This window comes from Musca autumnalis, unplaced genomic scaffold (genome assembly GCF_047663935.1).
Source record: "Musca autumnalis isolate F117 unplaced genomic scaffold, ASM4766393v1 scaffold_5, whole genome shotgun sequence".
NCBI lineage: Eukaryota > Metazoa > Arthropoda > Insecta > Diptera > Muscidae > Musca > Musca autumnalis.
The window spans coordinates 77,091,258-77,110,143 of record NW_027412088.1 but is presented as its reverse complement, the minus strand read 5'-3'; the positions used below and the strand labels follow the sequence as shown (position 1 = coordinate 77,110,143).

General features: G+C 36.7%; 1 protein-coding gene across 1 annotated transcript; it reads left to right on the top strand.

The window, feature by feature from the left end:
• Positions 1–266: 266 nt before the first annotated feature.
• Positions 267–6,199, top strand: LOC141406181 (SET and MYND domain-containing protein 4-like). The gene is made up of 5 exons (XM_073991372.1): positions 267–1,141; positions 1,242–1,730; positions 4,764–5,304; positions 5,384–5,714; positions 5,777–6,199. The coding sequence occupies exons 1-5, from the start codon at positions 447–449 to the stop codon at positions 6,037–6,039; spliced, it is 2,319 nt and encodes a 772-aa protein (XP_073847473.1). The 5' UTR covers positions 267–446; the 3' UTR covers positions 6,040–6,199.
• Positions 6,200–18,886: the final 12,687 nt, after the last annotated feature.

Here is an 18,886-nt window from a genome sequence, read left to right as displayed (position 1 = left end):
GTAATATTTTTGTAGCTTAATTCTATTATTCTAATGTTTGTTCTATTTGATGTATGTATGTGTTTTCATCAAGCGAACTATTAAGAGCCCGTGACCGATTTTGATCCGAATGGTTGATCTGGATATTGAAATATGAACTAGATTACTGAACTAGTTCATTTAAAATAGCTGAGCTATTGAACTAGATCATTCAAATGAACTACATTGTACAACACTAATACCATATATCGACTGATCTAGTTCATACGCTCTTTTCAATGAATCTCGGAATTGAACTAGTTCGATCGTGTACTATACATCTCTATTCGTGAACTATGCAACACTATCTCAGCAGTGTCTCCTACATTGGAAATACGTTTTTCCCCTTTGTTGTGGTGATGTAGTCCAACACCACTTTAAATTGCAAAAAAGTTTTTTACCTCTAAATGCGAAAAAAATAAACAATCATGGATTCAAATTTTACGTCTTTGTGGTCCATACAGTGCGTATTTATACGCCTTGAGAAATATGAAAATGAATTCGAAACAATGCGTCATATTTTCGAACTTCCTCCAGAAGAACAGGAATTTTGTGAATACTTGTCTCTGCAATGGATTAAGTTACTACAAAAAAAGGAAGACATGGAATTTGCTCTGAAAGATGATGGGGAAAGAATTCGAGAGTCCAATGAATTGAGGAAGCAAGGGAATCAAATTTTTACATCAAAAGCCGACAGAAATGTTCTGGCAGCGTGTCGTCTATACAATGATGCAATTTTTGCAACTCTCAGTTGTACAGGTGGAGAAGAAATAGCAGCTTTAGGATTCGCCAACCGTGCCATGGCATTGCAGGCATTCGGTTATTACAGACAAGCTTATGATGACTGTGTTTGTGCTCTTCATATGGGTTATCCTCTTGAAATGCGTCATAAAATAATCACACGACAAGCATATTGTGCGGAAAAGCTTAAAGATGTGGACGCTTTAAAACGTCATATTTTTCAATTAGAAGGTGTGAAGCTTAATGAAAGTTTCCAGAAACAGCTTGAAGAATTAAAGAAATCATTAAAGCAATTGATTGGCCATGGAGAGGATGAGTCTTCAACTTCGCAGAAAAAACCAAAGGAGGATGATATCCTGAAGACCAGAGAGTCTCAAGAAATGTAAGTAGGGAACGCAGGATAAATTTCAAAAGGGCTGGGATACTCCAGCCCAACTTCGAACCTATATTTTGATTCCTAATTGATCTATATATATTTTCAGCATTGACACTGGCACCGATTTAGGTCGTATTATGAAAGCCAAATGCTTTATACCAAAAAATGAGGTTATTTTTCGTGAAAGAGCTGCAGCATTCGTTCCACTGGTTGATGCACGTCGAATTTGCCATCAATGTGCCATAACAGGTTTTATACCATATCCATGTTTTAATTGTCGTGGTCGTGTGGTTTATTGTTCACTAAAATGCCAGTCGGAACATGAAGAAATACATCGGTATGAATGCGCTGGATATCGCTTTCAATTATTTGCACAAGCTGGAACTAGAAATGCACAATTCGCATTACGAACAATTCTAGACCGAGGAGGTCTTTTCTCAATAATCGATGAGGTGAAGACCAAAACGACAGATGCAGAAATATGGCAATCGTTAACAAAAGGAGGAGATATTTTTGAAAATAGTGCATCAGTATATGCTGAATCTCTACGCATGATTTCTCACATTGGAACTATACCTATTATGGGAATTAAGCCGTAAGTAACAATGTATGAAGTGTAGATCTGTGTAGGTGTTCAGTAACTTTTATCGATTAAAAACAATAACAACTGCCATACAATAGTCCATATTTACATTAGGCAATTTTCCTTGCGGCAATTGTTAGTTTGTAGGTGAAAGAGCATGGTAGAATAAGAAAAGGTAGCAGCAATACACAGCTGACTGAACTGGGTTGTAACGTTAGTGTCAAATTTCATATGACATTTTATACATTTATTTCTATTTCGATGTACATTAGGGACATATATTTTTTGAGAAAAAAAATATATCATTCGGAAAAAACCATTTCCCAGAAAGACTTCTTCATATCAATGCTATGTAACCTCCTCCAAGTTCGAACGATAAGCCGCGCAGTAAATCCCCGCTTGTAGAGGCGATACAACGTTTGTTAATATGTGAGGTATTTGTTAAAATTAAAAAAAATAAAGCCCTAATAAGCATGTGCTTCTTTGATTTCTAAAACACAACATTGAAACAGCTTCTCCTTTTTCTATGAATTTCCAGCGACCCCAAACTTTTCTGCAAGAATTATACTTTCTGCGAGAATTTATGCATTTAGTGGAATGATGTGGAAACATACAAATTTAAAATGTAACGAATTTTCATTCATGTTTTACAAAATATTCAACCAAATGTGAAAAATTATTAGTTTTTTAAATTCCAATAATAAGTGTGTCTGCGTACTCGATAATTTGTAATAATTATTACAAATTATTACTGAATGTTGTTTTTTTACACAAATGTTCAGTAAAAGAGAATGAATTGAGAAACTTGCTTTGAAATTTTTATTACTGAGAACTTATAATTTTTACTGAAGGAATTTTGTTCAGTAACATTTTGTAGCTTTAGGCAGTTGTCAAAAGTTTAAAATATTCAAATATCATAATCGTAAATATTAATCAAATTGAAAATGTGTACTGAATGTTGTCTTTTTACTTTTTTAATTTTTTTCCTTTGAAAGAGTATAAAATGCTTAACTCTCTAAAAAGAAATTACTGAGTAATATTTACTGAGAAAGTACAAGGACAAACCTAATTTATAGGCATTTCCTTGTTTTGTTTACAAGTACAACTGGCAGTAACGTTACAAAGAAAAGAACACTGACAATTGTCGCAAGGAAAATTGAATATCGGGGTCGATGGTAGCAGAATTCCGACCACAAACTGCCCCAAAACTCTAGGGGTCACATTCGACACCACTTTCACGTCGTCCGCGCATGCCACAGCTATCTGCGATAAACTGTAATGTAGGAACAAGGTCCTCAAGTCCCTAGCCTGCAGCACTTGGGTTGCAGATAAAGAAACCTTGTTGACCACGTATAAAGCGATATAGAGATGCGGCAACTCTACGCGGCTGAATGTGTGCTGAAACACGATTTGCGTATGCTTTGACTTTTGACTTAAAGTCGGAAGAACATGCAACTTAATGAATTAAGCAAGAAATCCTCTAATGTGACGAGGCCTTTAGTTTTAGAAGTATTTTTACCTTTGCTTTTGCTTCAAAACAAAACAAAACACAAATTTTAAATACTCGCAAACAGGCTGGAACACTCACAACAACAGAGTGAAATTTCTATTTCCCAAAATTGCTTTTTGACATATCGAAAATAAACTCTATTCATCGGATTGACTGAAGTTGACTTTGAAAATCAGAACTGGAATTCTGTTCGTTAAAATTAAAACGCAAAATTATAAATGAAAAGTATCAATAAAAGTTGACAGCACTACTGCTATCGGTAGGATGTAGCAACATCTTTATTTTGGTTGTTAACTTACCGAAAATCGTCGTTAATTACCGAAATTATAAGCATTTTAATTTTACCGATATTTGTCGGTAACTCGAAAAATTAGTTACAGAATTCCACTACTGCTGTTTTGATTTTCCTCTATCATAAAGATTCAAAAACATTTTCATATTTTGAAAAAAAAATTGACGTACTCCCTCGCACTCTTATTCTCAACGCAGTGGGAGAAGCAAAAAATGGAAGAACGAGGTCGACTTCCGAATTGTCAGTTTCTTTAAAATGGTCAGTTGCTTTCTATTCGTGCATGAAACTAGGGGGTTCTTAAATCGATTTCCCCACTACCGCAATTCTATAAAATTACTCTAGTATGGAACTTTATTTAAGAACCCCTAGTTTCATGCACGAATAGAGAGCAACTGACAATACGGAAGTCAGCCGGAATTTCGAAATTAGTTACACAAAATTATTGTTGCATACTATAAGGACAAATCAGTTTGTTTTACAATAAAAAATGCTTATGTTAATGCACAGTTTTTGAATTAGGTGATGAATGGAGTAAACGTCATACGTTATTGTGTGGTGTTGTTATTTCAGTATTCTACCAATGCATTTTTAGTTATTAGGCAAATATAGCTCCCACACAGCTTGCAAAGGAGATACTTTTTGCCATGGGAACAAATTCCCAATTCGAACTTCATTCAGAATGAGGGGATATGGGAAAAAAACTCCCACAAAATTTTATTCAGAATACGAAAATGGGGAAAAAATCCCATCTCCCACGCATCCAGAATCGGAGGAGGTCCCCGCCCCTTCAGTTTTTGGTATAATAAATACCTTACGACCTATTCTCAGACCTAGAGACTCTTTTTTACATACAAAATTTCATCGAATTAGGTCAAGATTTTGGAAATGTTCACTCTCTTTTCTGTTTTTGAAAGAAATTATGTCGCTGCTTTTAAGGATCTACTAACTACTTATGTGTAGGGATATCTAAGCATATAATAATGAAACGTAAAGAACGGACTGCCTTTTTCACGACTCTGTTGAACGTCATCCAGATATTGTTAAAATGTGAGAACTGGATGTCATCCTTTAGATGGCATCCGAATGCAGTTAAGATGTAAGGGATGGAGTGTCTTTTTCATGACCCTATTTGATCTGCTTCAGAACATGCCACCATGACTTCCAATTTATTTTGCTGGGACGTTCTGTTAGGACCTCTTTGTTATTCTTTAAAAAACTTTCTGACAATTTTATTCAATTTTAGGTTGGCTTTGGTGTCCCATCTATTGGTTGTATATTTAAAACACTATACCAAATTTTTCGATAAACTAAAGGAATATAACTCCAAATGTAATTGGAATCTAATCGTGGGGACATTACTATTACGACACCTTGGTCAATTAATTCCAAATGCACATACGTTAACGACAATTATCGCCAAGCCATTATATTTTACCATGACCGATTTTTATTTACTCAACGATCGTATCTGGTCGAAACCGGGCCATTTGAAACGTGGCTTTTTACATACCTTTAGCAATTTGGAACATGTTGCTGCCGTTAATTTACCCTATCTGAGTGCTTGTAATCATTCCTGTGTCGAATCATTTGTAACGAAGGTTTCTGGTCGTTGTGTTACCCTATTTGCACTGCGTGATTTTAAGCCAGGTGATGAAATTACCAATACTTATTTTCCGAGCTATCACAGGGTAAAGAGGTCAGCGCGTCGCCAACATTTAAAATCTATGCATAATTTTGATTGTAAGTGTGAAAATTGTTTGCAGCCAACTGAAGATGCTGATTTCGTAAGTACATATGTAGTTGTTTAATTTTATAAATGTTATAGTATTAAGAGATTTTTTTAATTTGCCCCCCCCCTTCAAGAATAAATATCATCGTTATCGTTGTGATAATAAAGGCTGTGGTAAAATATTTATTCCTATTATTACCCAAAGACGTTCGTTAGACTGGTGGCATGATACCGATGAGGGTCCTTCAGAAAATATAACTATAAAATGCACAAAATGTGGTTGTAAGCAGCGTCTCGATTGGTATCATGAAATAAACCGTTTAAAGTATAAAGTACGCCAAAGCAAGACAAGACGTCGTCTATATAAAATATTTAAATCTCTCGAAAATATTGTGATGGGTGTAAGTGCTGTCCGTTATTATGTGGCATCCTTGTTTTGTTCTCAATGGTTTGAATTACCATATCGTAAGTTACAGTTGTATTAATCATTTAAAAATAATACATTAACCAATTCTCTTTCCATTTAGATGGTATAGAATTAAACGATCGAGACTACAAAGAACTCATTGATATGACAAAATATCGCTTGGAATATACCAAAAATCATTCGTCCACAAAATGCATTGACTATGTTGCTGAAATGATATATTTATGGGATATGGCTGCAATGGGAAAATACAAATGTTCAACAAGTGAAAAAGAAGAAATGTTATTCGCTCTAAGCATATTATCTGATGATACTGCAGAACTATTTCTTAACTATTATAATGACTATGTCAAGGACACATAAAACAACAGTTTTTGCTGCATAAACCGTAATTTTTTCTCTTTTTTTTACAAATAAAAATGCTATATAACAAATATAATCATATAATTAAATATGTAATTTTAGGTACTCTTTAAAGTTGCACTGTCTGCATTTGTACCTAATAAATAAAAAGCGGAAAGCATGTGGTTGTTTTTGATCTTTTAAAGAACAATATCTTCAGAAGCAAGTTGGCGCCTTTTCAGATTCAAAGACGACAAATACTCTCAATAAGATGACTGACGCCTAGGGAAAATCATAATTATTTGTTAGCAGTGGATAGTCTTAAAATACAAAAAATCATTCTTCTGTTTGAATACAATTTGTAGGATAATTTAACCACTGATTTATGGCGCGTATTTATTTGATGTATACGCAATGGAATTGACTTGATCGACTATAGGCTCCGGGCAATAAATACTGAATCAATACTTGTGGCAAACCAAAAGCGAGGAGTTTTCCACGATTTATCCAGCAGAGCAGGTATTACGTAAAATAATCTTCAAGTTTTTTTATACTCGAAATTCGTTCCCTTCAGACAGCAAACAATTGATATAAGAGCAGTTCGCAAAATTTACTACTTTTGTCAGTTTTACTATTGTATTAAAAAATAAAACAATAGATTAACTACGGGGTCGATAATGCATTGCCACTAAACTTGAGTTGGGTTGTCAATTGTCAGCACAACTGAGATGAAATGTTGTATTATTGATGTCAACCCAACTGGGTTGTCGATAAACGTGTTATCGATCAGTGTTTTTTCAAACTTGTGAACTCTATTTCTTTATTAGTCTATGGGCCATTATTACATGTGTTCTTTTACTATCTGATGGAGCCATTAAAAATATATGCGCTGTTCCAGAACCTGCAAGAAGCTACTATTTTTTACAACGATAACATTTTTTCCTTTATGTTATCGAAAAAAATATTAGAAATTAGTAGATTCTTGCAGTACTGGAACAGACCAAAAATTTATAAATTGAAAGTAAATGTTAAGAAGGTCCTCCTTGAAATTCAATCATCACTTTTAACTTTAACTTAACCAGTAGTGGGATTCTGTAACTCATTTTTGCTGTTATCGATAATTGTCGGTAAAATTAAAATGCTTATAATTTCGATAATTAACGAAATTTCTCGGTAAGTTAACGATGAATAAAAAGTAGTCGCTAGCCTCTACCGACACAAACAGTGATGCCAACTTTTCTTTATGTTTTTAGTCATAATTTTGCGATTTAATTTTACCGATTTTTGTCGGTAACAGCAAAAATGAGTTACAGAATCCAACTACAGAACGCTATAAATCTGTTCGGAAAATCCAAACTATAACAAAAGAAGATTTATAATAATGGGTGTATGGATATTTTCCTTACAGACTATATAATTAAAAATGTTGTACTTAATTTTCTGAATTTAAATACATATCGACGCCTCCAAATAATAGTATGCTAAGTCGACTTAGCATGTTTTCAAGTTCTTTACATTTTTATATTTAACGTTCTTTAACTTAAATTCTGTCAAATTTTGGTAATAATCGGACAATCCGAACAGAAGTTATAAACAAATATCTACTTAGCATAGTACTGAAGGTCAAAGAATTTTCCAAACTTTTAGAGCTTGTCCTGCAAAACTCACTGTTCAGAATTAGAAAACTATTATTTGGAGGTGTTGAACGTCCTTTAACTTAAATTCTGTCAAATTTTGGTAATGATCGGTCAATCCGAACAGAAGTTATAAACAAATATTGACTTAGCATAGTACTGAAGTTCAAAAAAATGTCCACACTTTGAGAGCTTCTCCTGCAAAACTCACTTTTTAGACTTAGCATACTATTATTTGGAGGTGTCGATATGTATATTACAATTTTACTTTTCAGAGTATTAGGATTCATAGAAAAATCAATAAGATTATATAATTCATTAAAATCTTTAGACATTTTTGGTAAGGGATCAGCATTTGTATAATTCATTCTAGAAAATTAAATAGCTAGTGGTACATAATTGCGAGTAGCTCTTTGGGGAATATTAAAGCGAATATTGTTGATTAGAAATCCAGCGTTAACGTCACCCTTTATCACATTAAAAAGGAATTATACGTTTAACATTTTTTTCGGCTTTTTAAAGTTGGCAGCTTGATGAGGGAAAGTCTATCCTCGTATGATGGATGATTATGGAATGTTTAAGTTTAAGCTCCGTAAACAGAAAAGTAAGAATTGCTTTTGAACGGACTCGATGCGATCGCTGTGGGTATTATATATAGGATCCCATATGATCGATGAATATTCTAGTATAGGGCGAACAAGCGTTGTGTATAAATTTTTTGTGACATAAGTATCCATGAACTCCTTACTCCACCGTTTAACAAATCCGAGCACTGACTTGGCTTTGTTTATTGTTACCGAAATGTGTGACTTAAAATTCAGTTTACGATCCAAAAGAACTCCGAGATCCACAAAAGTGTTAACTTTCTCCAGAGAGTAGTCGTTGAGAGTATAACCAGTATCCATTAACCTCTTTCTCGTAAATCTCACGAGTTTGCATTTCGAGTAATTTATTTCCATAAGGTTAATATTACACCAATTAGCAAAGGAATTCAGATCATCTTGCAACAGCTGATTAATTGACATATCTGTAAAACTGAGAAATATTTTCACATCGTCGGCGTACATCAAGATATTTGAAAACTTTATTGTTTGAGGCAAGTCCTTTATAAATAATACAAAAGGCACAATTCGCAAAAAACTATTTTAAAATGATTAGTTCTTGGTGATGAGTACTCTGGGTACCAAACCATCTTTCGTAAAATTACGAAAGCAAAATCCAAAAAAAAAAATGATTAGTTCAGTGGAATTATTTTTTGATGAAAATGTACAGGACTTGACGTCTATTAGAAGAAATATGAGGGACAAGTCGAATCCATTGGAATTGCCATCTGCACTGCAAGTTGAAGCTCATGTTGGAATTATCTGTATAATCAGTAAATTATTTTAGATTTAAGGAGTATTTTTGATTGAAAAGGATGCCGTAGTTTACTTTGTGCAAACGTTAAAGGATGTAAGTTATTGATCAACAGCAATACCGCCAACTTTAAAAGTGTGCGCTGCGTTCAAATTTTTTGCGGAGGAAAGTTTCCAAAAGTCCGATGACAATGATTACAACAATTCCATGACTCAATCTACATTGTCGAACGTATTGAAGGAAGTTATCCACTTGATAGAGAACAAATTGTGCCGGAGGAGGAAAAAAGACAAAACAAAAATCCTTTTTTTTTTGTATAGATGGAACCCATGTGCACATTGAATTTGCACTCAATATATCAATTTATATTTCAAACTGTTGTTTTATTGTTATTTTCACCATATTTATGGTACAATAATTAATAATCATCTATACTTATAAAAGAGTTCAGTAATGATGACTCACTGACTGACTGACTGATAATCAACGCCCAGACTAAACGGCTAAAGCTAGAATCTTGAAATTTTGGGTGAGGGTCACTCTTGGTCCGAAGGTGTCAGATAAGGCTGGATTTTTGGAAATTCGAACTAGAACTGTACTAAAAGGTACTAAATATGGTACCCTTTGTATTAGGCAAACGCGAAGAGCTAGAATTCTGAAATTTGGAATGAGGTTCACTGATGGAGAGTTAGAAAGGTGTACCAAATGGTTTTTGGAAATTCGAACTATAAGTGTACGAAAAGTACTAAAAGTTACTAAATTTAGTACTATTTGGTATTACGTGAACGGATAGAGCTAAAATCTTGAAATTTGGAATGAAAATCAAGGTTTAGAAGATGAGTTGATAAAGGAGGTGGTTTTGAAAACGTGTACTCATGTGTACGAATAGTACTAAATGGTACTAAATTTGGTACAATTTGAATTTGGGCGAACCTATAAAGTTGGAATTCTGAAATTTGGAATTACTATTACTGTTGGAGCATAGGTTTGAGATATGGAGGTAGTTTTCGAAATTCGTACATATGGGTACGAAAGGTACTAAATAGTACCAAATAAGGTACAATTTGGATTTGGGGGAACGGATTCAGCTGGAATCCTGAAATTTAGAATTAGGATAACAGTCGGGGTGTATGATAGAGGTATTTTGGAAATTCGTACTTTTGGGTACGAAAAGTACTAAATGGTACCAAATTTGGTACAATATGAATTTAAGTGATCGGATAGAGCTGGAATAGTGAAATTTGGAATTAAGATTACTATTGGAGTGTGGGATTGGGATACTTTTGGAAATTCGTACTTATGGCAACGAAAAGTACTAAATGGTACCAAATTTGGTACAATTTGGATTTGGGTGATCAGATACATTTGGAATCCTCAAATTCGAAATTAAGATTACTTTTGGAGTGCTGGATAGAGGTAGGTTTGGAAATTCGGACCCATTGGAAAAAAGTACTAAATTGTACTAAATTTGGTACAATATTGATTACGGTAATCTGATGCAGCTGTAATTCTGAAATTTGGAATTAAGATTACTGTTGGGTGACGTAGGGGATGGAAGATACCAAGGAACGGTCCTGACCGGTTTTAACATGGCAAAGCCCAGGATTTATCTTGGTCCCTCTTTCATCCCAAGTGGACACTGACCTCCCCGTGGTGTCACCTGGGGAACTGCCTTTAACACCCGTTAAAGGTAGTGAGCTAACATGTGCCGCGCGTTCACCCATAAGAACGTTAAAAACTTGGGTTTGGGCGTCGGGTTAGTAACCCTCCCCTAGAAAAAAACAGCCTACTATGAAAAAACGAAAGAAAAGAAAAACAAACCCCTCTAAAGTTGACGAACCCCGCAAACGTTTTAAGGACCATGATCTGCGAATCTGCACCTGGAATGTTCGCACTCTTTATAGAGAAGGTGCAGTCTTCGCATTGGCAGACGTACTTGAAAAGTACAAGACCGATATTACTGCCATACAGGAAATACGATGGATTGGGAAAGGCGTCACAACAACACCTAAAGGTGACGCACTGTATTATAGCTGCCATGACGTAAAGCATGAGTTTGGTTGTGGATTCGTAGTTAGTCGGAGACTAAAACATCTTGTATCCAGCTTCACTCCAGTGAATGAAAGACTTGCTGCAATTCGAATAAAAGCTAAATTCTTCAACATCAGCTTTATCTGCGCTCATGCTCCCACTGAAGAAAAGGATGAACAGACCAAAGATATATTTTACGAGCGCTTAGAAGAAACATATGACCGTTGCCCTGCCCATGACATTAAAATCATTCTAGGCGATTTTAATGCCAAAATTGGAAAGGAGAATATCTTTGGCCCAACAGTCGGGAAATTCAGTCTCCACAGTGAAACATCTGACAATGGTATGAGACTGATAGACTTTGCAGCTGCAAAAAACATGGTAGTTAGCAGTACCAGATTTAATCATCTCGATATTCATAAGGGCACCTGGCTGTCTCCAGATCAGAAAACAAGAAACCAAATTGATCATGTTGTGATAGATGGAAGACATTCATCGAGCGTGTTGGATGTACGATCGTTCCGAGGCGCAAACATTGATTCGGACCACTACCTTGTTGCAGCAAAGGTACGCACCCGCTTAAACGTAGCAAACAAAGTACGAACAGACACAACACGAAAGCTAGACATCGGTAAGCTGCAATCACAACAGATAGCCACAGCATATTCCACTCAACTAGCCCAATTGCTTAATCAAAGCCCTCCTCATCCCGATAACATATCAGCGCAATGGCAAAGCATTGCCCACTCCATGCAAACAGCCGCAAAATCCATACTTGGATACCAGAGACCTCCACCAAGGAATCCATGGTATGATGAGGAGTGTCGTGCTGCCACCGAAGAGAAAAATGCGGCATATAAGGCTACTTTACAATCCGTAGCAACGCGTAGCGCACGAGAGAGATACAGGGAGAAAAGGAGAGAGGAGAAACGTCTTTTCCGCAGGAAAAAGAGAGAGATGGAAAAGCGGGAGTGTGAAAAAATCGAGATGTACAGGAGCCAGAATGAAGTCCGAAAATTCTACCAAAGAGTCAAGCATCAAACTGATGGCTTTGGTACAGGCACATCCTCCTGTAGAGACCAGCAAGGTAATTTGGTAACTGATACAGATAGTGTACTCAGGATATGGAAAGAACATTTTTCAAATCTGTTGGTATCCAATAGCAGCGAAGACGACGAAGATACCACAGTCCCAATCCCAGAAGATGGTATTGAATGTATACCGCCCAGCCAAGATGAGGTAAAGACAGCAATAAATCGGCTGAAGAATAATAAGGCAGCAGGGGCCGATGGCTTACCAGCCGAGCTGTTCAAAACCGGAGGCGACACGCTGATAAGGTGTATTCATCAGCTAGTTAGCACCATCTGGCAGGAAGAACGAGTACCCGACGATTGGAACCTGAGTATCCTGTGCCCCGTCCACAAGAAGGGAGATAAGACTGTATGCTCTAACTATAGGGGCATAAGTCTACTCCCTATTGCCTACAAGATCGTGTCAGGGATATTGTGCGAACGACTAAAGCCAATGGTCAACGAGATTATTGGACCATACCAATGCGGCTTTAGACCTGGCAAGTCCACCATTGACCAGATATTTACCCTGCGGCAAATCCTGGAGAAGACCCAAGAGATGCAGATCGACACCTACCACCTTTTTGTCGATTATAAAGCAGCCTTCGACAGTCCGCTGCGCTCAAAGGTATTCCAAGCCATGTCTGAATTTGGTATTCCCGCAAAGCTCATCCGGCTTTGTAAAATGACTTTAACTGACACGAGGTCCTCAGTTAAAATAGGAAAGAACCTCTCCGAAGAGTTTGGTACCAAAAGAGGTTTCAGACAAGGAGACAGCCTTTCGTGTGACCTCTTCAACATCCTGCTAGAAAAGGTTATACGAGAGGCAAACGTCAAAAGAAGTGGCACAATCTACACCAACAGTCACATGTTACTTGCTTATGCTGATGATATAGACATCATGGGTCGATCAGTAAAAGAAGTAACTGATACCTTTATAAAGGTCGAAGGAGAATCTGCTAAAGTGGGTCTGGCGGTAAACGGTGAGAAGACCAAGTTGATGGTGTCGACGCGCAATGCGTCCATTGAGCTCGGACCGACTGTGGAAGTTGGTTCCTATAATATTGAGGTAGTAAAAGACTTCGTCTACCTCGGCACCTCCGTCAACACAACAAACGACATCAGTTGTGAAATAAAAAGAAGAATTGTATTGGCCAACAGATGCTACTTGGGATTAAGTAAGCAGTTTAAAAACAAAGCCACATCTCGTCAAACAAAAATAACGCTCTACAAAACACTGATACTACCCGTGCTGATGTATGGCTCCGAAGCCTGGGTACTTGCGCAAGCAGACATGGCAGTGCTTGGTGTGTTTGAGAGAAAAATTCTTCGAAAGATCTACGGACCAATCTGCGTTGACGGTGAATATCGACGTCGCATGAACCACGAGCTGTATCTGCTATACAACGACATCAATATTGTTAAACGTATCGAGATGCAGCGATTGCGTTGGCTAGGCCATATCATAAGAATGAGCGATGATGAACCCGCTAAAAAGGCGTATGAATACATGCCACATGGCGGTGCACGCAGAATTGGCAGGCCAAGGAATAGATGGCGCAAACAAGTGGATGATGAGATGACAAGGCGCGGTATTCCAGTGTGCAAAGCAACAAATAGAGAGGAATGGAGATCTCTTCTTAGTTCGGCCTATAGAACAAATGTTCTGTAATGGGCCAGCTAAGTAAGTAAGTAAGTAAGTTGGCGTGTAGGATTGAGGTAGTTGTAGTTATTCGTACTCTTGGGTACGAATAGTACTAAATAGTACCAAATTTGGTACAATTTGGATTTGGGTGAACGGATATAGCTGAAATTCCGAGATTTGGAATAAGGAGTACTATTGGAGTGTAGGATTGATAAAGTTTTGGACATTTTTAGTTATGGGTAGGAAAAGTACTAAATTTGGTACAATTTAGATTTCAATGATGGGATACATTTGGAATCGTGAAATTCGGAATTAAAATTGCTGTTGGAGTGTTGAAAGAGGGAGGTTTGCAAATTCGTACTTTGGGTATGAAAAGTACTAAATGGTATCATATTTGGTACAATTTGGACTACTGTGATCGGATGCAGCTGTAATCCCGAAATTTGGAATTAAGATTACTGTTGGCGTGTAGGATTGAGGTAGTTGTAGAAATTCGTACTCATGGGTACGAAAGTACTAAATGGTACCAAATTTGGTACAGTTTGCATTTTGGTGAACGGATATAGCTGGAAACCCGAGATTTGGAATAAGGAGTACTGTTAAGCGCTCGGCACATACGGTCCGTTTAGTGACACGTTGGGACATGCGTTGTCCCAAAAAAGTTAAATTATGTTTAACTTTAATGCGTCCGCCATGTTGTTGTTTTTCAAAAAACTTGGCATCACTTACACATTTTTCATGTGGTTGTTGTAGCGCGACGCTCCACGCACCGTATGTGCCGAGCGCTTTAGAGTGTAGGATTGATAAAGTTTTGGAAATTTGTAGTTATGGGTAGGAAAAGTACTAAATAGTACTAAATTTGGTACAATTTGGATTTCAGTGATAGGATACATTTGGAATCGTGAAATTCGGAATTAAAATTGATGTTGGAGTGTTGATAGAGGTAGGTTTAGAAATTCGTACTATGGATACGAATAGTACTGAATGGTACCAAATTTGGATTTGAGTTATCGGATATATCTGCAATCCTGAAATTCGGAATTATGCTTATTGTTTGAACACAGCACTGTGGTAGTTTTGAAAATTTGTACTTATGGGTACGAAAAGTACTTAATGGTACTAAATTTGGTACAATTTGGATTTCGGTGATCTGATGTAGCTGCCATCCTCAAGTTTGGAATTAAAATACCTGTTGAATTGTAGGATTGATAAAATTTTGGAAATTTTTAGTTATGGGTAGGAAAATTACTAAATTGTACTAAATTTGGATTTGAGCGAATGGATAGATTTGGAATCAAGAAATTTGGAATTAAGATTACTGTAGGAGTGTAGGATTGAGATATGGAAGTAGTTTTTGAAATTCGTACTTATGAGTACGAAAAGTACTAAATTTGGTACAATTTGGATTTAAGCGAACGGCTAGAGCTGGAATCTTGAAGTTTGGAATTAAGATTACTGTTGGGGTGTAGGATTGAGGAAGTTTTGGAAATTCGTACTTATATGTACGAAAACTACTAAACGGTACTTAATTTGGTACAACTTGGATTTGAGCGAACGGGAAGAGCTGGAATCGAGAAATTTGGAATTAATATTACTGTTGGAGTGTAGGATTGAGATATGAAAGAAGTTTTGGTTCAATTTGGATTTGAGCGAACGGCTAGAGCTGGAATCTTGAAGTTTGGAATTAAGATTTCTGTTGGGATGTAGGATTGAGGAAGTTTTTGAAATTCGTACTTATATGTACGAAAAGTACTAAACGGTAGTATATTTGGCACAACTTGGATTTGAGCGAACGGTTAGAGCTGGAATCTTGAATTTTGGAGTTAATATTACTGTTGGGGTTAGTTTTGGAAATGCGTACTTAGTTTTGGAATTGCGTACTTATGCTTACAAAAAGTACTACATTTTGTACAATTAGGATTTGGGTGAAATTATAGCGCTCGAATCCTAAAATGTGGAATTAGGTACACTTAGGGGTACGAAATGGTTCCATGTATGGTACAATTTTGTATTGGATGAACGGATAGATCTGGATTCGTGAGATTTGGAATTAAGATTACTGTTATCATTTGCTTATAACGTCCGATTTCAGAAATATGTGCCATAAATATACGAAAAGTTGTCAATGGCACAGGATTTGGTACAATTTGTTATTATGTAAAGGGAATTTTGAAAGGAGGAGGTTCGTATTTATGTATTTACATGTAAAGTACTTAATAGTTCTATAATTGGTTTTAGGGAAACAGATAGATCTGGAAATGAGGATGGCGGTTGTTGGGTTAGGCCGTATTTGCGCTGAGAACCTCAATTAAAATATCTCAAAAAATGTGGATTGCTCTTGATGTGTAGGCGTGACGAAAATCGAACTAAAGTGGTACGTATTAGTACACAAAATGTTTCCACCATTCTATATTATATATTGTTTATTTCTTTTGTATATTTAACGCATACGAAGTAGCGAGCACTTTGCTAGTGTTACAATAAACTAATGGATCTTCAAATAAAAATTCCTGATGAAGTCGGAAAAAGGCCCACGAAACGTTGAGTTGATCATGAAATAAATTCGTTTATTTATTCAATCGAACAATGACCTAATCAGCCCAGTGAAAACCACTATTATTGAAAAACATAAACAGTTGGTTGATCCTTACCCACCGCTGGCGAAATCATTTATTCTAAAAATTAAAGAGAGAGTGTATACATTTCTAAGAACTTGTTATAAAATAAAGAAATAGAAACTTAAGTTGCGAACATTTTTGCAGTAATTCACGAGACAGAAATTTTTAATGGAGTCCATGTCGAAAGCTGGACTAGTGATGGGAAGACAATATAAAAAACCTTTAGGATGATGACGCAAAATTAGATGCGCTTGGATTATTTAGAGAACCGAGAAAGTAAACTCAAATGTGATTACATTTAGTGGAAACTCTTTATACCCTACACCACTATGTGGGGAGGGTATTATAAGTTGGTTTTGCCAAAAAGTTTGTAACGCATCGAAATAATGGTCGTAGGCCCATACTTATATATACCAAAATGAATGTCTCGACGAGCTGAGTCGATCTGGTGTGTCCTATCCGTGTGTCCGTCCGTCCATCTAAACCTTGTAATCACGCTACAGGTCGCAATTTTGATCGGATCGTCACGAAATTTTGCATGTTGATGGGGGTCCCGGGGGGGAAGAAGCCTATTGATTTTGCTGATGGTCGGATAATATTTAGGGGTCGGAAAGGGCAAAAAATCAATAGCAAAATCTGACAATTAAAGTAGAAAATATCACCTTTCTAATGATGTAAAGTAGGTGTTCGTAAGTGATCAAACACGAAGATATCACAATAGAAGCAAATAAAACGCCAATTTCCATTTTTGCGATTTTAATTATATTGACGAATATCACAGCTTCAGTTGTAAATTTTCCAAAAGCAAAGCCTGACTATGAAAGTAGAAGATCCCGTCTTTACAATGATGCAAACTAAGTCGCCATATTAACCAAATAACGGAGATATCGCGATAGTCGGTAATACATCCCATTTTTCTATTTTTTTGGAAATCACGCTACAGGTCGCAATTTTGATCGGATCGGCAAGAAAATTTGAGGGTTAATGGGGGTCTCACAGATGAAGAAGCCTATTGATTTTGGTGATGGTCCGATAATATTTATTTAGGGTCGGAATGGGCAAACACTTATTTGGAGAAAAGTCAACAATTAATTTCAAAGCCAGTACCTCTGTTTCTTTAAGAGGTATATCAAAAGCAAAACTAGACAAGGAAAATAGAAAATATCACCTTTACAACGATGTAAAGTAGGTTGTCGTAGGTGGTCAAATAGCAGAGATATGGCAATAGTCGATAATGCATTCCATTGTCCGATTTTTTTGTAATCACGCTACAGGTCGCAATTTTGATCGGATCGTCACGAAATTTGGGGGTCAATGGGGGTCCCAAAGAGAAAGAAGCCTATTGATTTTGATGATGGTCGGATAATATTCAGGGGTCGGAATGGGCAAACACTTATTTGGAGAAAAGTCAACAATTTATTTCAAAGCCAATATCTCTGTTTCTTTAAGAGGTATATCAAAAGCAAAACCTGGCAAGGAAAGTAGAAAATATCACCTTTACAACGATGTAAAGTAGGTTGTCGTAGCTGCTCAAACAACAGAGATATCGCAATAGTCGGTAATGCATCCCATTTTCTGATTTGTTTGTAATCACGCTACAGGTCGCAATTTTGATTTGATCCTCACGAATTTTTGGGAGTGGATGCGGGTCCCACAGAGGAAGAAGCCAATTTAGTTTGGTGATGGTCGGATCCCTTCGGGGAACCTGTAACCCCTATAGGGCGCGTCCCCAGGTGGCGGATAGGGGAATGCTTCCCAGATATGGGTGGTAGGACGGAAATCAAATACGTCCCGCGGACCAACAGGTAGCGGCGTCTGTCTTAAAGTAAGCGGCAGCAAACAGCGTCTGTACTCCAGTGGAGCGGCTGAATACGTAGAAGGAAAACAGTTAACCCTTCAGAAGGCAACGGGAAACCACTGAAGTATCTCTCCCTCGAAAACCATACAATCATGAGTGATGAAACAAATACACGGCCCTTAGTCTCCGACAATACAAGGGTGCTAAGAATCCCCGGAGGTAAAAAACAACATTTAAACATTGCAACATGGAATATAAGGAGTCTCTATGAAGCAGGAAAACTAGCCAACACCATAGCGGAAATGAATAGATTAAACATCGATATACTCGGAATAAGTGAGACCTGGTGGCCACAAAACGGTGAATTTAGCTCCCAAAACGCGAAAATATACTTCTCTGGCAATTCTACCGAACATCACAGAAACGGTGTGGGATTTATAGTAAAAAGTAACATAGCGCAAAGCGTAACGGGTTCTATTTTTAAGTCGGATCGGACTATGCTGCTTAAAATTCAATGTAAACCAATTGATATAAACATAATACAAGTATATGCACCTACTGCGGACAAAAGTAATCATGAAATTGAATCTTTTTACGAGGAAATCGACGACTTATTAAGAATGACAAAAAGCCACGAAATAACAATAATTCAAGGTGACTTCAACGCTAAAATAGGAGCAGAAAAGTGTCAAGGTATAACAGGAAAATACGGTCTT

Coding starts and splice junctions, on each gene's coding strand:
- LOC141406181 (XM_073991372.1), top strand. CDS start 447: ATGGATTCAAATTTTACGTCTTTGTGGTCCATACAGTGCGTATTTATA. Junction 1,142..1,241: donor ACCAGAGAGTCTCAAGAAAT/GTAAGTAGGGAA, acceptor ATATATTTTCAG/CATTGACACTGGCACCGATT. Junction 1,731..4,763: donor CCTATTATGGGAATTAAGCC/GTAAGTAACAAT, acceptor ATTCAATTTTAG/GTTGGCTTTGGTGTCCCATC.